This window comes from Cryptomeria japonica, chromosome 8, assembly GCF_030272615.1.
Source record: "Cryptomeria japonica chromosome 8, Sugi_1.0, whole genome shotgun sequence".
Taxonomy (NCBI): Eukaryota; Viridiplantae; Streptophyta; class Pinopsida; order Cupressales; family Cupressaceae; genus Cryptomeria; species Cryptomeria japonica.
This window is the reverse complement of record NC_081412.1, coordinates 743,376,562-743,399,259: the sequence shown is the minus strand read 5'-3', so window position 1 is coordinate 743,399,259 and position 22,698 is coordinate 743,376,562. Positions and strand designations below refer to the sequence as shown.

Here is a 22,698-nt window from a genome sequence, read left to right as displayed (position 1 = left end):
ATTCAGTTTTCAACATCAAAAGGATCAAACTAGAATCTCATGATAGATTATCATTGTTTAACATAGATATAATACAATTAATAATCAGTTCACTAATCAACACCATATGGGTGGTCATCAAGATCAAGATTGTCATCAATATTAACACTATATGATGGAACCCCACTTCCACTTGCACTAAAAGTATATTGGCTACTCGACTCCTCAATAATTGAAGATTGTGCAACAATAGAAAGATCCAATTCAGTATGCTCCAGTTCTACATCCCACAACTTTGTTGCCCCTTACTTGTTCTCATCATTTTTGAAATTTTGTGAGTAAGAAGGTGCAAGTTGGAATGCATGTAGACTTGATCCTCTGCTTGATGCCAATCGATTGCGCTTCACTGAATGGATGAAGGAGTATGTACTCCAATTCCGTTCAGCTGAAGAAGAACTAGCAACCCAGTGAAGCAAAGGGAACTCTCATTATATTTTTTAAATTAACAATTTTGTCAAACTTCTACTCTGAAAATAGTAATTTGTAAATGACAACCAAATTTAGAGAGTGGGTAAAACTTTATAAACTTGTGCTAAACTTTGATTGCGAGCACTTGGAGGTGTGGTGATTGAGGTACCACCAAGGGTGAGCATCCTTCCTATACTTGTCATGAAGAGCAGAAGGACTTTGACCAACGGAGGCTGTAAAATCAGCAAATTCACTTGTAACTGCATCTTCCATTTCAGTATCAGGGAAGAATTTAGAAAGAGCTTTCCTAAACCCATCGCTAACTTCTATATCACGATATGGTGGCACCCTTTTTGGCATATTTTTTCAGACTGGAGGAATCACAAATTTTACTGAGTGTTTATTTAGGTTTGTATTTATTTCTAAATCCTTTCCACAGTCCTCAATGCCATCCATGATTGTAACAAACATTTAATTGCTTTGTTTTTACCATAACACATCCACCTAAAATCACATTATATCACATTTGGACATATACCTCGAAAGCGACTTCACAAATTACATGATAATATTCTCTTGGTTTGTTTGAAAGCATTAATCCTCAAAAGATTGAACAATGTGACTTCCATACCATTTCTTTCATATCAGTGGTGACTTTTCTCTTCAACAAACTCACACAACCTCACTAGCAATTGATATTTTGGTGTGCATTTTCATTCTTCTGCAACTGACAACAAAATTTGGTCATGTTTATCCATTCTTCCCTAATCCAATCTGGTTAAGCTTGGAGTTGGCAGCTGTAGTATAGAAATACAAGAAACTTGTCCAAACTCCCTAACATATATATAAATATTTTTGGAACTATATTCATGAATCTCCTAATTGATCCATCTATATAAACACAAGAAACTTGTCCAAACTCCCTAACATATATTCTGTGTATATATAAATATTTTTGGAACTATATTCATCAATCTCACAATTGATGAGATATTTTAGGGGTTTTTAGCCAAGGGATTTGAGAATTAGTCATAGTGTGTTTGCTATCCAAATAAAAAGTGTAATTAATGTTTGTTACTTGTCATGTCAGCTTGCAACAATATTTTGAGACTTGAGTAGACCATATTGGATGTATTTCCCAAGAACTATGCTTTGGTGTCTCGCTAAGTTTCACATAATCACCGGGAATCCATCAAAGTACATTTTTCAATCATATGTCACCATTGTCATGGTGATTTTTGTTGGTATATTAGACACCTTGAGATTCCTAAATGGCATTAGGTGCATTTTGAGGCTTCCCAGGGTGGTGAATTGGGCACACATGTTCAAATTGAATATGGTGCAGTGTTGGGAAGTTTTTAAATATTCTATTTTAGTAGACTATGATGCATCCTGTAGTCTTCACAATCTTGGGCTGGAAGGCTGATCTGGGATTCTTTTTGCAGGTCAAATATTTGTAAGATACAAATTTATCATGCCATTCTATGTTCTGTATTGATAAGCAAATTCAAATTTGTAATTGTATTATTATATTATATGTAGTGGAATGCTGTTTAGATTCTGATTGTGTTCTTTGGGCAATTCCTAGATGTAGTTGTGGTAAGTTTTGATAATAAGTGCCGATATTATGCTTGAGCTATGTTATTGTACTTCTTTTTCGAATGTTTTGTCTTATTGTTGTAGTTTGTTGGGAAATTCTTCATTGCTATCTACATTGCCAGTACTTCATAGGGTAGTCAATATAAATCTATAAAAGAAAGATTGATTAAATAATTTAACAAGACTCAGGCTGCTGATTGTTTGTGATTTAGTTTCTAGTGTAAGTTGACATTAGATATAAAATTTGGGGTTACAATGCTGATACTTTTGTCATTCATATTGCAGCATACATGACTTTCAGAGAGAATCATGATTTTGTTGTCCTGGAAGGGACGAACTTAAGAGGCTCTGGAGATGTTGCTTTGAATCTGAATGTAGATATTGCATATACATTGAATACTGCTTCACTACTGGTTGCAAATGCTAAAAGGTCTTTCAATCTCAATGACAGAAGTGTTGAATTGGAAAAATCTGATTGGAAACAAACATTACTTGATAATATCAAAGTCAATGAGTTAGCTTTTAAACACAACCACGTTGATGTCATGGGAGCCCTGGTGTACAACTTACCAGGGCTAACTATAAATAACAATTCTTTACAGAACCTTTTTGAGGATAGAAGGATTGCATGCTTTGGTGCAATACCTGAGGATAGTTTTCTGCAATCTTGTCAGGTAGTGTCTCGTTATTTCTTTAGTTACCTTTTGCTATAATATTTTCAGATCACTCATCCTGTTTTATACATAATATTGATATCTCTCTGATTTTTGCAAAATAGTTGATGGAAAATAAAGAAAAATGTAAACAACTATAGTTCAAACTTCAAGCCTGCACCACAATGACTAAATTTTTATGCCTATCCATTTTAAAGCTTCTTTCTAGAAGGACATGCATTTTTGATTCGCCATCTAATTAATCTGGATAAGTAGTGAGGGCACTTTTGTTGGATTGTTTATAATGAACCCACCAGCAAGTCACAAATCTGTTTTGGCTATTGTTTTTCTAGCCTAAATGTAACAGGATTACTAATTCCTGCAAACTATACGATTTGCACCAGTTGAAGTTTTACTCCTGTTTACTATTGCAAATTTTTATCTCACTAATGATAATTCTGTGTTGATAGATTCTCAATTTCTCTTATATCTACCTTTCCTATGGAAAATAGAAAATCTTTTTTCAATTTCCCTTTGTATTTGGAATTTCTTGTACAAATATATGATATTAAATTATCAATAACAGGTCCCAACTGTCTTGGTAAATGTTTTTTATATTGTTGAACCTTTCCCTTGTTTTTTGCTTATTGGCCTCTGATTCTGCGGTTGTCCTTCTAATGCAGGACCAAAATTCTAACCCTATGCTTCCAGTTCGTGCAACTCTGTGTACATCAACTGAGACAGCATTAGCCTTGGAGAATTTATGCATTGAAATTTCATCAGATATGCCTTGTAAAATTCTACAAGCATTGGTAAGTCTCATATGAGCTCTGTAGTTTTTATCTCTCATATCTGCTCCTTTTATTTCAAGAAAAAAGTTTCTAGTTTGTTTGTAAAATTATTTTGATTTTTCCTTTCTTATTTTGCTTCATTTTTCACTATTTTACATAGGGCAGATTGGTTTTATAAGAATTGGAAAATATTTTGGGTTCATTTTTTCTCTAGTTTCTCAATAATTTCTGATTTGAAGCACAACTGAGTTTTCTACTGCACAAGCCATTTGTTATCACACCGAGAAACATGAATTTTACATTGTCTGAGCATTAAAGTAACACAGAAGATCCGCAGAAGATCTTGTCCTGTGAAAGCTAGAAAAGTAAGCATTTGGGCTTTAGCTTCATATAGCAAAGAGTTTACATCCTTTCACATGTCACTAGTTCTGTGTTTAACATGCATATCGGAATTACCATTAAAATTGTTCATATGACTTGAATCATAAATAGAGTTAGGCTTTATTTTCATTAAAAGTAGTTATGCATCTTGTCTTCCCAAGTAAGTATATAGTAAATTACTAAATTGTTCTTTGTATTCCTTCTTTACCAAGGGGCAAAGATAATCTACATTTTTTAGGAAACATTAATTTGATGTTTAATATGCATAACCATATACCCTTTAAAAACATTCAGTTTCTTAAATGGAGAGGATAATTAATTTCATGGAAACTGGCTTTACATCTCATCTTCGGAAGGTCTATGAGAATCAGCCTTAGTGTATATCACAACTCTTCAAAGATATATCTAAACATCTAAGTTTTCCCTAGAAAGGGGTCTCACTAAGATATAGAGGGATGATGAATAATAGAGGGATAATGGATAATTAGCTTTGTTTGTTTGTGGCTGCAGCCGAAAGGCTTTGGTAGATTAATGTTTCTGGAATATGTGTTGCATGAATTCTTCTTTCCTGCACCAAACATGTAAGGAGTTTGATATGGTGGCCTTATTTTTAGCTACCTGAATTTTGTGAAACACTAGCCTCACAAAGATTTATAGAAGGAAATGTTTTGATTGCCAAAGAACCTAGCATCTATTGTGCTACCTTTCTTTAAGGTAAGGAATTTCCTATCCGATATTAAAATGTGGTGCAGGATGAGACCATAAACTATCTCATCTTTAGCCAAATATAATCATCTCTTTCTTCTTAATAAATTGGTTTTGAAGTGGATTTTCATTCGGGTAATGATTGGAAGTTTTTTAGCTTGTTTAAGGTAGAATGTAAAGTAGATGTTTGGTTTATTTTAGTACTCAATATGATTTGAATTGCTTCCTAGATTCTAATATCTCTCCACAAGCATGATGTACGATGTAGGTGAACGGATTATTAAACTCAGCGCAAGGCTCCAGATATTCTAGCAGTAGAGAGCTCTGGGGTTACTAGCAGTGCAAAGAGCTCCAAAGAGCTTCAAAAGCTACAACAGATTCCTCCATACTACCAACACACTACATAATTCTTGCAAGGATCATTGAGCATTAGTCATTCTTAAATTAATGGGCTAAGTATTTATTCCACGCTGACTCTAGAGATCTCTCACAGATTAGATTTCAGGTTGCCTTCTTCTAACAAGGCTAATTCTAGTTACTAAAAAATTTAGTGCCACTACATGCGAATTGCATGTTTTACATAGTAATAAGATTAGTATACTGAAGATTAATTTCTTCCTCCACCTTGAGCAAAAGAAGATTTCCTAGAAAATAGGCCAAGAAGTAAAAAATTTCGTTTTAGTAAAATAGTGAAATCTTTGTCGTTAAATTCAAAATGATTGAAAAAGCTAGAATCATCAAGAACAAAACCTAGAAACCATTTGAGGAGGTCTAGATTAATGAATGAGCAGTGAATGACAGAAAATGACTGATGCAAAAGGCAGCCGAAATTAAAGACAACAATTTTAGTTTGCAGGAGTTTGAATAAATGACTCCTCAAGAGTAGGATATCAGATCCACTTTCTTGGTGGATTGATTGAGAAGATTAGTAATAAGTATTCTATAAATACATTGTAAACAATTAATCAAGGGGGGAACACAGGGCCTATTTATCTTGAGGAAGGAGGTTATTTTTTAGCATTGTATTTCTAGAATTTTTGAGTAAATTTGAGTCCAGAAAGCATTTTATTTAAAGAATTCTTAGAGTACATTCAGTTTGCAAGTGTTAGATAGATTAGCCATTTCCCTCTCTGCAAGTGTGCTCATTTTCATTTCTGCAAGTGTAATTCTTAGAGTAGATTCAATTCCTGCAGGTGTGAGATGGATTAGCCATTTCCCTTTCTGCAAGTGTTCTCATTTTCATTTCTGCAACTTGCTTCTTGGAGTAGATTCAGCTCCTACAAATGTGAGATATATTAGCTATTTCCGTTTCTACAAGTGTGCTATAGAGAAGCTTTGATTTCCTCATGTGTGCTATAGAAGAGATGTTGTTTGTAACTAGGGTTATGCATGGGTTCGGATTGCCTTAAGGCAACATCCGAACCCCTTTAGGGCCGGGCCCTATCCTAGGGTAACGTGACCCTATCATATGCACAACCCAATATCCACACTATGTTAAATTCACGCAATCTAATATATTGGCGCCAAACCCAAAGGAGGCCGACTTGCATCCAAGGAGTAAAAGATGTGTATAAATAAGTGACATTTTGCAAGTCAATACACACTCATCCATTCTACAAGCAAATGCGAAAACTGCTCTGCTAATAAGGTGTGAATTAATAAGGAAGAAGGCGAATTCATCCAGATTGGTGCGAATTAGTGCAAGATTACATAGGTGGTGTTATACAACTTGGAGAACTTAGGAGGAGTAGATCTGCTACACAAATAGATCAGATCTGACAGAGAAGCTAAGTATTGTATTTGTGCATTTAAGAGGAGAATATATAATCTGACCTGTGGGTCTTTCATGTTGGGTTTTTCCTCCTTGGAGGTTTTCCTAGGGTATGTGTGTTTGTCTACTGATCACTTACTTTCTGATTTTTACTGAATGTTAACTTATTTATGATAAATCTAATTACAATCTAGGGCATAAATAAAAGATATAAGTCTGATTAACAAACCTAGGGTATAAAATTACATGGTATCAGAGCTAAGGTTCCACTAACATCTGATTTTTAGCAAATCAATTGTTGTATATAGCTGTTGTTTGTTTTCAGATTAAAATGTCAGGTTTGAAGGCTGAAGATAGACTTGAGGGAGCCATTGATTTTGCTGCTTGGAAAGTCTGTATTCTATTGATCCTTGAAGAGAATGATTTGCTGAAATTTGTAGAAGATGAAAGTCTGTCTCTTCCAGAAGATGCTAAAGAGCTGAAACAGTTCAAGAAAGATTCCCTCAAGGCTAGAAGAATCATAATTGAGTCCGTCAAGAATCATCTTGTCACTGTCATATCAAAGTTTTTATCTGCCAGAGAAATGATCAAACACTTGGAAGGGATGTATGAAGTCAACAATCTCAGCAGGGCCCTTGCCCTAAGACAGCAACTTCTTCACATGAAAATGAAAGAAGAAGACTCAATCATAGCCTACTTCATGAAGATCAATGAACTAAAGGACAAGCTAAGCACTCTTGATTGCCAAATCTCAGATAAAGATCTTGTTATGATTGCTTTAAATGGTCTACCTGATGAATGGGAACCATTCATTCGTAGCATTGGTGGAAGAGCCGATCGTCCCAACTTTGAGTGTCTTCAATCTGATTGCATCGAAGAGGAATCTCGAATTGAGGTAAGAGGAAAACTCAAGAACTCTCTCAAAGATAATCATGTTCTCTTAACTAAATCTAGGAAAGGTGGTCATTGGAAGAAAGAGAAGAGAAGCAAAGATTTTAGATCCTCCTCCTATGATCCAAGGAAAAAGTCAAGAGATTCCTCTCACATTCGTTGCTTCAGATGTGATAAGTATGGTCACTATGCCAGAGATTGTCAGAATGATCCAAAGGAAAGGGAAGCCAACTTAAATGAAGTTGCCGAACAAAGTGAGGATTATCTTCTTATCTCTGCTCTATCCAGCAATGTTCCTACGGACAACAATACGTGGATACTTGATAGTGGTGCCTCCAGACACATCTCAGGATTTCGTGAGCATCTCTCAGATCTGATTGAAAAAGACACCAACCTTCATGTAGTAATCGGTGATGATGCTCGATGCTTGGTAAAAGGTTCTGGCACTACCTCTTTAAAACTAGATTCTGGTATTTCCTTACAACTCTGTGATATTCTCCTTGTACCTGGTATTAAAAGAAATCTTATTTCCATTTCGGCCTTAGAAGATAAGGGTTTGCAAATAGCATTTTCTGAAGGGAAAGTACTTGCTTGGTCTAAGAAATCTAATTTCAAATCTGCTCGTATTATTGGAAATAGATGTGATAGTTTATATAAGCTTGCAGCTAATCCAATTCAAGCTCTCATTCATGAGACCCCTGAATCATGCGAGCTATGGCATAGAAGATTGGGTCATCTTCACTTTCAAGCTCTTCCCACTCTCGGTAAAATGGTCAAAGGTATGCCTAAACTCAATTTATCTCAGGATGATGCTTGTAAAGGTTGTGGAATGGGTAAGAATGTAAAGAATCCCTTTCATAAAAGCGATAGTAGGGCTAAAGAAAGGTTAGAGCTTATTCATTCAGATTTATGTTGTCCTATGTCTGTAGCATCTCCTAGCGGTTTCCTATATTATGTTATCTTCATAGATGATTTCTCTAGGAAAACATGGATCTATTTTCTTAAATCTAAAGAGTCCGAAGAAGTCCTAAATAGATTTAAAGAATTCAAAGCCTTAGTTGAAAATACTACAGGAAATCGAATTAAATGTTTGAGGTCTGACAATGGAGGTGAATACACTTCAAGTAGCTTCTATGACTTTTGTGTTAAAGCAGGAATTAAGAGGGAGTTCTGTGTTCCCTACAACCCTCAGCAAAATGGAGTTGCTGAAAGAAAGAATAGGACCATTGTTGAAGCTGCAAGAGCCATGATACATTATCAAGACTTGCAACCTTTTCTATGGGCAGAAGCATCCAAAACTGCAGTTTATATTCAGAATAGATGTCCTCATCGTGTCCTAAAGGATGTGACACCTGAAGAAGCCTTTTCAGGAATCAAATCTGACATCAGTCACCTAAGGATATTCGGAAGCCCTGTGTATGTTCATGTGCCTAAAGAAAAACGAACCAAGTTGGATCCATCTAGAAAGAAAGGCATCCTAGTAGGATACAATGAATCTTCCAAAGCCTTCAGGATCTACATTTTAGGTCAAAGGTATGTTGAGGTAAGTAGAGATGTAACTTTTGAAGAAGATATTGCTCTCAAAAGATCTAAAGGTTCATTAACCAACAATAATGATATAGGGATTGAAAAACAAGATTCATTAGTTGATGCTAACCCTGAGTTACAGGAGGAGTCTACTGACCTTCCAGATCAGGAAGTTCAGAATGACCCATCAGAACCCATGCAATCTACCGATATACCTCAGGATATTGTGGTCTGCAAGAAGAGACCACTTTGGGTTAGAAATACGATTCAAGATGCTGAAGGGTTTGCTGCTCCCAGAGGAACCTTTAGAAATAGCAAGAGTTTCCAAAATCACGCCAACTACATTTCTGTGATGTGTAATATAATTGAGTCTGAACCTCACAATATCGAAGAAGCTATGTCCCATCATGCTTGGAAATTAGCCATGGATGAAGAGTATGGGTCTATCATCAAGAATGATGTCTGGGACATTGTACCCAGACCCAAAGGTAAGTCTGTTGTTTCCTCTAAATGGTTGTTTAAAATTAAACATAATGCTGATGGTAGTATTGAAAAATACAAAGCTAGGTTTGTAGCTCGTGGCTTTTCCCAAAAGGAAGGAATAGATTATGAAGAAACCTTTGCCCCTGTTGCTAGATATACTTCTATTAGATCTATAATAGCTATTGCTGCAGCCAAAGGTTGGGAGCTGCACCAAATGGACGTTAAGACAACATTCCTCAATGGAGTTATTGAAGAGGAAGTCTATATTGAGCAACCAGAAGGTTACGTAATCCATAAAAGAGATTGTCATGTTTGCAGGTTGAAGAAAGCCTTATATGGGCTCAAACAGGCTCCTCGTGCTTGGTATGAAAGAATTGATAAATACTTACTAAGCTTAGGATTTTGCAAGAATGATGTTGATGCTAATATTTACTTGAAAGTTTATAATGGTGAGATGCTTATTTTAGTTCTATATGTGGATGATTTATTTCTCATTGGTGAAAGTAAATTAATCATAAGATGTAAGAAGGAATTAGCCTCAGAATTTGAAATGAAGGACTTAGGTTTAATGCATTACTTCCTAGGATTAGAAGTATGGCAAAGATCCAATGAAATCTTTCTAAGTCAAGGAAAATATACTATTGATATTTTGAAAAGATTTAGGATGATGGATTGTAAACCTATGCATACTCCTATGGAATCTAACTTAAAGAAGTTAAGTGTTTCTGCAGTTAACTCTGGTTTTGCAGATCCATCAAAGTACAGGCAGTTGATTGGATCCCTGATGTACCTAGTCAATACTAGGCCAGATATCTGTTATGCTATGAATGCTCTTAGTCAGTTCATGAGCTTACCTAAACTTGTTCACCTGGTTGCTGCCAAACACATTCTAAGATACCTGCGGGGCACAATTGGCTATGGGCTGAAGTATTCACTGAATACTCCAATCCTCTTGGAAGGCTATTCAGATTCAGATTGGGCAGGAAGTGTCAAGGACAGGAAAAGAATTTCAGGTATCTGCTTCAACTTGGGCTCTGCAGTGATCTCTTGGGCATGTAGAAAGCAATCTTCGGTAGCATTAAGCACTGCAGAAGCTGAGTACATTATTGCATCTGTTGCATCCAGAGAAGCAGTATGGCTTCGTAAGCTCCTTGTTGGTCTATTTGGTCAAGCTAGTGGTCCTACCACCATCCATTGCGATAATCAAAGTTGTATAAAGATGTCGGTAAATCCTGTATTTCATGATCGGTCCAAACATGTGGAAACACACTATCATTTCATTTGGGATATGGTGCAAAGAGGCGCCATTCATCTAAAGTACATCAGCACAGATGAACAGATTGCTGACATCCTCACCAAACCTTTATCCAAAGTGAAGTTCGAATACTTCAGAGACAGACTTGGTGTTGTGGAAAACGAAACCCTGATTGAGAGGGAGCTTCAATCTCAGTGACTCTATCTGTAGCACTTTGAATCATTCTTTGCTTGTGTGCAAGAATGAATTATATCCAATCTATGCTTGTGTGCTAGATGGATAATTGTAATAATGTAAAGACCCACTGGTGTATTACACTTTCTATGCTTGTGTGCTAGAACCATCCTATGCTTGTGTGCTAGGTGGAAGATGTCATTCTATGCTTGTGTGCTAGATCCACTCTATGCTTGTGTGCTAGATGGAACTTAAAGGTTCAGATTATGTATTCTCCTCTTCCCTAGTTAAGAGGGAGTGTTGTTTGTAACTAAGGTTATGCATGGGTTCGGATTGCCTTAAGACAACATCCGAACCCCTTTAGGGCCGGGCCCTATCCTAGGGTAACGTGACCCTATCATATGCACAACTCAATATCCATGCTATGTTAAATTCACGCCATCTAATATATTGGCGCCAAACCCAAAGGAGGCCGACTTGCATCCAAGGAGTAAAAGATGTGTATAAATAAGTGACATTTTGCAAGTCAATACACACTCATCCATTCTACAAGCAAATGCGAAAACTGCTCTGCTAAAAAGGTGCGAATTAATAAGGAAGAGGGCGAATTCATCCAGATTGGTGCGAATTAGTGCAAGATTACATAGGTGGTGTTGTACAACTTGGAGAACTTAGAAGGAGCAGATCTGCTACACAAATAGATCAGATCTGACAGAGAAGCTAAGTATTGTATTTGTGCATTTAAGAGGAGAATATATAATCTGACCTGTGGGTCTTTCATGCTGGGTTTTTCCTCCTTGGAGGTTTTCCTAGGGTATGTGTGTTTGTCTACTGATCACTTACTTTCTGATTTTTACTGAATGTTAACTTATTTATGACAAATCTAATTACAATCCAGGGCATAAATAAAAGATATAAGTCTGATTAACAAACCTAGGGTATAAAATTACAAGAGATTGTCATGCAAGTTATCTCTCTTCTCTCTTGCATATAGCCATGGACACTGCCTTGGATTGATAATTAAATGATATGGATTACAAAACCCCCCATGAGTGCAACAGATATTGTGTCTTGATTACAACACAAATCCTTTGTACCATAATTATAAAGATTTCCTACTTCTTTGCTTCTAGTCTCTCCAATAAGGGCCCAAGCCCTGACATTGAAGCTTAAATTGGTTTAGGAAGGTTGGTTTGTTTTCATGACATAAGTTTTGAGGATGGTTTGAAACTCTCCACTAGTGCCGTCTTTTTTGAATCCTTATTTCAAAGTTCTCCCCAATAAAAGAAAAATCTTTCCATTCCAATCTTTTCTTTGCAGGAAAATGACCAAGTTGACATTGTAAGGAATCGAAAATCCAATTGACCTTGCTAAATCTGAGGCACCCCTCATAGTTTCATTAAAGATGGTCATTTACCATTTTATAGCCAGTCCATGTTATCTTTAGGTGTGTTGGCCCTAGGAGTTTGAAGTACTTTCTATTGCCAATTATATTACGTATTGTGAATAGTCATCTGATGCTTTGGGTATGTTGAGCTATTGATATGCGTGTCAAATAGGATTTTCTCTAGAGCTTCTCCAATCATTGTTTGGAATGTCCATTTTTCTGTCAGAATTCTACTTTGGCTTCCAATATCTATGATGACTAGGCCTTCATGACTTGGGAAAGTTCAAGTGCCCCATGTCACTGTAGCCTTTTCAACACCACCCTTGGTCTTTCATATCCTGTCAAAACTGGGTAGAGAGAAGGAAAATAGTGAATGTGTATGAATATTTTGCCCATAGTTGTGATTCATCCAGCTAATAAGAGGTTATTGTATCCCAAGTTTAGATCTTTACTTCACGCATTTCTGGATTTCCCTTCAATTCTACAATAGATATCTTAATATCAAAGGTGTTCTAATATAATGTTTATTCTATGTAATGTAAGGTCAAGCCTTCAAGGGTTATGTGTTATATTCCCCCTTTATGTTGATGTGTGGCACTTGCCATGTTTAGATTAAGTGACTCGTGTCTTGACATTTGACATACTTGCAAGGGATGCACCTTACGTATAAACTATAAATATGCAAGTTTCTTTCATATTTGAGCAATGAAAATAATCTGTGCTCTCTGCTTTCTTTCTGAAACCTGTCTGATTTTTTCAAGAAAAGGGAACATTGAACTACTTGATGATTTTGTTTGGGTTTATAATTTCCAGTTTGTCAGCAAGCTCAATGGATTTTTTGATGAAATAAAGATGCCTATTTTTTTTCCACTTATTACTGCTTTTGAAAAACTACTTTGACGACTGAAAAATGAAAGCTGGGTCATTTGTAAAATGCATACTAACTAATTGATTGCCTCTCTAGGTGGAAGGATTCTTTCAGCTTTACCCTGCATTGTAGCTGCCTGAAATATATATCTAAAGGAATCTGCAACATTGGTGAAGATGTTGGGTACCAAAGGGAAATTCTATGTGAAAGATCTTCACAATTGAATTGAGAAAATGGGTATCATTGAAATAAATCCATTTAAAAAAAACCTCATTGTATTAGATAGAAATCAAAGAGTACATATTCGACTATGTCAGGCCTGAAAGCTATTTGTCCAAGCCTAGGCAAAATGGAGAGAAGGATGCATATTAGAATTCATTGGATCAAATCAAAATTTTGAATCTTTCTCAGATCCTCTTGAAGCTTCGTTGGTCACCAGAGAGGGGGTGAACATAACAAATGAGGTTTTGGTTGTCAAAAGCCCAATTGGCTAGTCCATTTGCTATTTTATTGCATTCTTTAGGAACATGGATGAATTGAACTTCCTGGAACTTATCTTGCAAGCTTTGAATCTTCTCCAACTCTCTTGGTGTTTGCCAATTTTTGCTACGGAATCCTTGAGGATCAAATAGAAAGATTATGATTACCTTTGAATAAGATTTAATTTGGAGTTTTTGCTACCCAATTTTGAGCGCCTCTTGCATCCCTTTTAAACAGATTTGATCTCTGCTAAATTATTAGCTAATGTCGCTATTTTTTAGCAAAGGAGACTACAAACTTATCCGAATATCTACCAATACATCCCATGGTAGGTTGTTGTAGATTTCCACTTGAAGCACCATCCATATTACTGTAACCAAAAGAAGGAGCTGTCGAAGGTCTCTCCAACTTATATTTCTTTTTAGATCGAAATTGTTGAAGTCCTGAGTTGCAAAGAGAGTTGTTTTCATAAATGCTTCCATTCTGGAGTGAGAATTTGAGGTAGAAAAATCTTATGATTGATAGATTCAGCTATACTCATTTTGATCTTCTTCCAAAAGTAATTGGTATTGAAATAAATCCTTTGTGGAAAATACGTAACTGCTTTTATTTTTCTTGGGAACACTTTTTGATAGAGATGCAAAGATATGGGTTCATATTGGAACAAGTATATCGTGATTTCTCATTTATAGAAAATACTGCGATAGGCTCCTTCGTACATAAGAAAATCTCTATGCTCTTGAAAAGGCATTGAGCAATATTTAAGATTACCTCCACTTCAATTTCTTGGCTTGTTAATGGAAGGCAAACCATTTCTGTCATTTCCAAATTTCATTCTCCCTTCTTGTTGTGGTGTTGATGGAATGCCTTAACCAATACCATCATTTTCTTTAGAATCTGGGGTCAAGAAATACTCACTTGGACAAAGAATTAATGATGAACTTGGTTGGTTGCAACCTTCTTGCTCATTTTCGTTGTTCTCCCATGAGTTATATGCATTTGAGTTGAATTGAATTTTATCATTTTGCCCTTCAGATTTGGTCTTTAAATCTTACTCTAGGATCTAGAAGTGTGCCATATCTTGTATCCAGTCAATCTAAGTTTGTAAATATTATGTCTATACTTGTGTCTTCTTGTTTCTATTTGCTTTGTGTTTTCCTTTCTTGAGTATGCTTTTTCTTCGAACTCCGCTAGTCCCTTCTTCCTATCAAAATTTTAGACTTAATCCATCTTGTCATGCCTTCCATCCTTCCCTCATCCTGTTGTTGTATTTGTTGGAGTTTTGTACTTTCCCTTACCAACACGGCCGTTGCTCAACCCTCGACACCTCGGTCTATAGTTTGAGTCTTGTGGTATAGCCAATCCCCGATCTCTGATATTTGCACCTGTGTTTTTGTTCCTCTTATAACTTCCTAGCACATGTCATATTGTTTCTGGTAGTTTGTTTTTTGCACCATAACATTCAAAATGGAATCTTTCCTGCCCATGGTCATTGTTCAAATTTGAAGTTGTGTGTGTGCTTGGTGGCTGACCTATTTTGTTTGTGGAGGATATTAAATAGTGAATGTTTTCATTCAAGTTCATCATCTACACTTAACCAAATTTCCTTTCAAAATCCATTTCGAGCACTTGTGTTTGAGCATGGGAATCCTAGGACAAAAAACCTAGTGATTTTAGAGGGCAACCTCATACGAAGTTTGTATTTGTGATTCATTGTATGCGGACTCCAGCTGCATTGTATTGATCAAGTTTTCTGTTGTTAGTATAAAATGCTGTTGTAGTTATTGCTATTGTAGAACCATTTGAATGTACTACTGTCATTATTGTAATAAGAAAGAGATCAGGATTGACATCCATTATATGCTATTGATTGTGATAAAACAAGAGTTATGATTATCATTTGCTGTTTGAAATGTAATGATATCATTGATGGATAAACAATCAATTAAATTTGAGTTGCCCTAGATCTGATCAAAAATTAATACCTGATAGTGTTGTTATTCAAATGATAAGTGTTTGTGGAAGGTTAAAAATTGGATTTGCATTATTGTTTTGGCTTAGGACATTACATAGTGTCCTAAAGGAAGAACGAAAAATAGGAAACCCTTGGCGAAAATAATCACTAGAGCATTCACATGAAAGGGATGAAATTGCTTGAGTTCTTAACCCATAGATTCAAAGCTAAAGAAACTCAAGTATTAAAGGAAGGATCAAAATACTTGAAAATGACAAAGAACTAAATAAGAGGGGAGAGAGCAAATACAATCCCCTCAAATCAAGAAAATATACAATTCCATGGGGTCTCCAAATCCTCTCCATGTGAAGAATTACAATTACCAAAGGGAATTTCTCAACCAAATGTCTAGATCAATAACTACAATCGGCAGTGAGGGTTTTTGAACCCAATGATCTATTTAAATAAATGATTACATGTGCCAAGAAGTTTTTATCCTCTTTTATCCTATCAAAGAATAAGATATAATTGTTGAGGAGGCTCAACTATGCATTTTACAAATGTTCAAGGTATAGCAACATAGTTTCTATCCAAGCCAACTCACTGGGTAAGCAAAATATATTCATATTTATTATTGACTATATGATCCAAACTAGATCCTTGAAAAACAACATTTCATCTTTATTTCTTAGTTTGTGTGATTAATGAAGTGCATTACAGAATGTTTTCTCTTATCTAGAGGAAGCGTAATTTGGCAAAGGAAAGGTACATGAAAGTTTAGGGATGATCTAAATATCTTGGAGGTTGCTTTACTTGACAAAATTGTTATAATTGATAGTTTGGCTCAAGATAAACCCATCAAGTAGCTTTGGTCTGTGAAAAACAATCTAACATTAGATAGGCTTACAAAAATGAGTTTGGCTTTGATCAAATCTATCTATATGAGATGAAATTACAAAGCCAAGCAACCAAAGGGAAGTTTAATATGTTCTTTTGTGTTTTCTAGCTTCTAGGAATTTGAGATCTTTGTTTGAGTTATTATTTTGTCTAATTGTACCCATTGTGTGATATTAATGACACTATTTCATAATTGGCGAATATTAGGCTCCGAAAGAATAAGAAAGAACATTGATATGTGCTGGTTTTAAGAGATGCCAAAAAAATGATATCATTGTACAAATTGAATACCAAAGTGAGTGAAGTTGATTCATGTTATTGAAAAGGTGGGGAGGCATTGCCTTCCTTTGTACAACTTTCAACATCTTACAAAGGGGTAGCTTTATCCATTAAGGATCTAATGCCAATACAATTTGTATTGGATGAAAATGGAATTAGGTAGTATTAGGGCCTAACTCCACTTTCATTCAAACATTAGAATACGAAAGCAGCTAAAGGAGTGATTCTCTTTCACCAACTCTTGTGAAAGAGAGTCAAGGAATACTTTTATGGTTTCTATTCCTTCGCTGCTATTAAAGGGAATGTGCAAAATATGAGAGATGTGAAGCTTTGTAAAGAAGATGAATACAAGTGACTACAATAGCAAAACAACAGACTGATAATCAACAAAATTGAGACAAGTATAGATTTGAGAATAGAATTCTGATGTGCACTTGTAATAAAAAATTGAGCTTGAATTGACGGGACCAGGGCACTGTATGCCTTGGTTTGAGAAATAGTGATGACCTACAAACTGGAGGATTGGTTTTTGAGACTATTCGGACTTCGATCTGAAAAATTGATGCAAAACAAGGTGGACCAAGGCGTGGAGTTCCCTGGTCCTTGGAAATCAAGACCAATTTATGTCAGTGAGCCTGCACTTGTCTGTTAAGATCTTTCCGAAACTTCCCGCTCCGTCGGATACTTGTGATTGCACACAAGAGGAAAGAAAGGGGGTTGTGGATAGGGGTTTGCCTTAGGTCAAACCCTGAGTTTGGAATTAACCCTAATTGAAATAGAAATTGAACTTGAACTGAATTGGAAAAGCTTGCCTTTTGAGGGCAAGGGTGAAATGCTTGAATGTAGATGATTATACCTTCAATAGGTGATGCAATGCTCTTAGATAAGTTCTCCATGTGGATGTAATAACATGATAAATCACATAAATCCATCATGAAATCATAATATGAATATGCTTTGATGTAATTCGTTGCTCCTTGAATCAGATCTTCTCTTGAGGAAGAAGAATTGCTCTTGAATTGATGATAGTTTTAACATAAGATGTAATGTTGAAAATGAATTGAAAGAGATGCCTTATATAAGGATTTCATAATTAAAATCAACATTAGGCTGACATAGATTTGATAAAATTTGACACCAAGTGGGATTTGAATAAGATAAGACTACCTTATTATCCTCCTGAAATTTGGGGAAAAAAGTTCGGGACCAGGTAGTATACTACCCAGTCCGACCAACTTTTTTCCGATTTTCTAGGGATGCGAGATATCATGATTCTAATGTTAAATCCAGCTTGGTAGATCAAACTAAGATGTGTAGATATGCAAAATATTCTTTGAGAGTTGAAATTAGGGTAAGACAAAAGATGAATAAGGATAAAATAATAAAGGGCACACCTAGAATTAAGGGCCCAAATAAGAGTGTGATGATGTAATAAAGTGGAATAACCCATAATATTGAATTAACTATTAATTAATTGCAATAAAGGTTCTATAATGCATAAAGGAAAGGGAAATACTAAAATAGGTGCTAGGAGTGTGTGAAATTGGACACACTAATAAAGGTGTACAATTTACAACGCTACACAATTATAGTGCAAGTTACACATCAAGGTATACATACACATGTATTTAATTTATTCCTAAAGGTACACATAACCCAATGGTATACCATTAATATTGGAAACTCAAAGATTCCAAAAAGATGGGGTTTACATGTTGACATCACCTCTTAAACAAAACATGGAGGACCATAGGAAGGTGGCACGGACAAGTTGAAACTCTTGAAAGAAGAGAGGCCTTAACATCCTCCCAATGCTAGGTTTTAATAGCTAAAGCAACTTTTGCAATGTAGTAAATTGATTGCTAGTTTGTGCAAATATGAAATCAGGCATCCTCTATGCCTTTTACCATTCCTTCTTGTCCTTCTTTCATGTGTCTAATAATATAATGATTAGAGAATACTTGGCTTGTTATTTTTGATTGGGTCCTCAATGGTGTATTCAATTTTGCTTATCTCTATTAGACTATCCAAGTTTGTAGATTAAAATATCTTGAATATTGTTCTCTCTTGAATGACAAATGCATCTTATTGACAAAGATACATTAATCCCAAGGTTCTTGAAGGTTAGGTCATGACTGCATTAGATAACTCAGTAGTATCAATGTGCATTCGCTGGTAACACACAAGGGGTAAATGGGGTATCTTAGGATCTTACATATTTATCCAAATTACTAATGGCTATTACTAGAATTCTCAGATGATCCTTTAGATCTGATTTTCAATTACACGCAAATTGATTGTGGACTTTGAATAAACAAAAAAAGATGAGGGGAAAGAGATAGAGAAGAGAGAAAGGGCTATAAAAGAAACTAAACTAAAAGATCTAATCATTGATAAAACAAACATTCGCATTGACAAGCTCCTTGAAAACCCACTTAGCCTTTTACTAGAATAATCTCACATCTTAGAAAAAGGGATGCAAGCTTCAAAGGAATTTTTTTTTCATATTAAGCACAATAAGGTTGAATCAACATTCACATTTACTTCACAAAATCATGAAACATACATGAATTGATTCAAGAGTTCGTCGAATATACAAACATTAGCATTTTGGTGCAGGAGCACCTAAGTTGTCATCAAGCCTCTATGAGGCAAATTATGAAAACTTTGTGTTTTGAAGAGTGAAAAGAGATAAATAAGGTCTTGAAAGACCATGTGTCATGTAATAAGGTCATTAAGACCATTGGGTGGTGTATTGAGTCTTCGTTTGAGCCATGTTGGCACATATTGGCAAAATTGTCTTAGTATGGAAACTATGTACCAATGGGTCTAATATGATGATTTGTGTTGTGTAAGGGTCTTTTAGGTCTATTTGGACCTATTTGTATCATTTTTGAGTCATTATGGTCTTAAGTTGAGTCTAGGATTAAAATTGGACAAAGTTGCTAAAAATTGCCAACATTGTCACAAGCAACTTTTGTGTTTGTAGGGGTAATTAGGTGTAGTTAGTAATGCAAGTTCAAATGGTGGTTACAACTGATGGGAGGCCTGAAAAGTGTTTAAAAGGCCCTTCTCATGTTGATTTTGGGGTTGGTTGACGATCTCATTGAGGAAAATAATAAAAAGCTTGAAGTTCTCTGCAATTTTCTTGAATTTTCTGAATATTACAGTCTGTTCTCACGTGTTTTTCACCATTAATCTTTATTCAACTGCCTTGATCATCCATAGGATGCCTTGATCATCCATAGGATATGAAAGAGAAGTGAATCTAGAACATTTCCCTTTTGGTTTCATTTAATTTCGTTTGGTTTTGAGAAAGTTATAGCAATTTTAGTAAAAACTGTCCAAACCCTACCTAGGGCTGGCAGCAAGCATAAAAAGATGTAAAAATTTATTTCTGTTCAATGTAAGAACCCCAAAATGGGTGGAAAACTGTATTATACAATGATCTTTCATGTGAATGTTCTTGCAGGGGAATCATGCTGAAGTTTGCACGTGCATTCATGGAGAAGACTGAAAATCTGTCTCAGACTGTCAAGACTGAGAAAGTTGGTTGTGTGGGGGTGTGGAAGTGTTAAGTTGGGCTGTGTGGAGGCAAGTAGAGGTTTGGCTGAGTGTGTGGGAATAAGATACATATGTTCCAACTGATGGTGACCCCAAATATTCATCTAGCAATTAATATTCATGACTGTCCTCTTAATGTGTTGACTATCCTAACTTGACAGTGATGTGAACATTTACAATTTGGTACAAGCATTGAGTAAATGTTGATGTGTGAGGTCTGTAGAAGGATTAAGAAGTTCCTTGTAAGCCATTTGAAATGTTTGAAGGCCCTATGGAGTGTGAACATCCAAAGTATATATGACTGCCCCTTTGCCTATGTCTGTCCCAAAGCATCTATTGGCTGTCCTAGAAAACAGTGTGTTGGTTGTGAGTAGTCGATAACCTTGTTGGGTGGTTGGGAGGGTAGAGAGCCTTGTTTAGGCATGTGTTGAAACCTTTGAAGAAACGTCCAAGGGTAACTGGGTTGTGAGAATCCATTGTATGATAAAAGTGGAGGTTGGAATCTTGACAAAGCATTGATGTTGAGTAAGAGACTATGAGGGTGTTGATGATGCAAGTGTTGGAAAATTGTCAATGAGACTAATTATGTTTTTTTGCCCCATTTGAGAATATGCCAATGGTTGGAAGAGAGTCAATGAATGAAGAATGTGTCCTTAGGGTGTGAAGACCTTGTGAGTAACCTATAGCCTTGTGAAGGGTTTGTGAGTGAGTGAATCTTGTTACCTATTGGAATAGGTAAGTTGGGAGAAAGAAACCCCAAATTGGAGTTTAGTGTTGGATGCTTTGTATCACATTTGAAATTGTTTTCACCACTGGAATGAGCACCATGATAACAGGACGAATCACAAAACTTCAACAAAGTCTTTATTTGCTGGTTCAGGCAAGCAAAACCTAAAAAGTGACTAGGGGTGAAGCCCAACTCACAATCACTAATCTAGATAAAGGACGAGAAATGGTTGCAGCCCCCTTCTTTCCCCAAGAAACGGTTATGCCAACTGAGTGGGAATGGTAATCCTTGAAAATTTTGACACTTTCCCGTTTTGTGTGATTGATTCTTTTTGCACATGGGTAACATAATTGTGTCTAATTGAATGAGGAAATGAAAGATGCTCATGCTGGCCTCGTGATTGGGTTTGGAAATATCCTTTGTGTTGCAACGGTCTTGATTTGGGAATACTTGGTGCCTTTTATGAATTTCCCCTTTTTGCATTCTCTTCGACCAATCGAGGCAGACGGTCCTTTTTCTTATGCCACTTCGAGATTGTAGCCGCAAAATAGCTCTACAAACTCCTCTTTAAAAGTCCACTATGAGTCTTCATGTGACCGGTTCATTTCATCATTCTCCCCAATTCCTGCAAATGAGAAATTTCAAACATTATAAACACAAACATCATTAATTTATAATTGAAATTGCTCAGACCAATACACACACCTGCATATTAAACAATTATTAGCTTTGGACATCAAAATGCCTTTCACGTTGGGCGCATGGATTAAATTCAGAAAACCCCAGAGAGAGAAATCAAGATCAAAAGATGCCTCACGATGTTTCAAAGATAATTGTGGGCTTCTGTAGTGCCCTACGTGAATATCGAGCAAATATGGCCTCAACAGGCTCTGATCCAAACCTGGTCACATGCTTTGCAGCCTTCACATGGTCTATTTAAGACCTATCACAATTTATAGGATGGGCAGGAGTCAAATCTAATCATTGGATGTGACTTTTGGTTAGAAAGGAGCCACGTGGCGGGATGATGTAAGCCCTTAATCTTGCAAAGTGTCGGCCTCTCTAAATGGTGCAAGAGTGTGCCATGTGGTGAGATAGCGTGCAAGGATTTCAAGCTAAGGGCTTGCAAGACTTTGTATCTTGACTTGGCGCAGGATGCACCACTTTTCATGATGGCACACACTTCGAGGAGTGTGCTAGCCCTTGCGAGCATGGAAATGCAATATTGGTTGCACATTCCTCTAAAGCTTTCAAAGGCTGACTAAATGGTAAAAAGGGGGGTCTCAATTTTGTTGCGTGTTGTGAAAGAACCACAACAAATTGCCACCCATGAAGAAGAAAAGGAAAGAAACAAATTATGAAAGGAGATTTTAGTAAGATTCACGACAATAAAAACTTTCTTTCCCAAGGAACTGTTGTGACCTTTTCACACATCGCCCCATTGCAAACAAGGACCCCCTCTTGCTTGCTTTTTGCGTCATGTTAGGTTAGGGTTTTGACAGTCAGGTGGCAAATTTTGAGTTTTCAGGTGTCTGAGTCTCAAGTTTTGATATGATCATGCCTAAGTGCTATTAGGGTTTTTAAATTTTGAATAGGATCAAGTGCGTGTAAAATGTTAAAAGTCTAGGTGATCCTAATTGTGTCTAAGTCTGGATTTTGAGCGTAGTTGAGTTTAAATGAATTATGTCGGTGATCTTTCGTGCCTAAGAATCAAGAGGTCCTTTAGGGGTTATTTTCTTGCTCCTAGGAGGTGATTCGAGTCAAAATTACACTTTATCTCGATGAAATCCCTATTTTCTTGATCAAATTCAGATAAATTTGATTGTCCCAATGTGTAATGATGAAATTTGACATGTCTAGGGGTT

The 22,698-nt window shown here is 36.1% G+C and overlaps 1 protein-coding gene across 2 annotated transcripts in view; it reads left to right on the top strand.

Annotated features, from left to right (window-relative positions):
• The window catches only part of LOC131061425 (uncharacterized), a 167,592-nt gene that overhangs the window by 55,444 nt on the left and 89,450 nt on the right, over window positions 1-22,698 (top strand). The window contains exons 2-3 of one of the 2 annotated variants that reach the window (XM_057995088.2): window positions 2,332-2,720; window positions 3,383-3,511. In XM_057995088.2, coding sequence (XP_057851071.2) covers window positions 2,332-2,720; window positions 3,383-3,511 — 518 coding nt within the window. The remainder of the gene's footprint in view (window positions 1-2,331; window positions 2,721-3,382; window positions 3,512-22,698) is intronic. The other variant, XM_057995089.2, reaches the window with a different exon arrangement.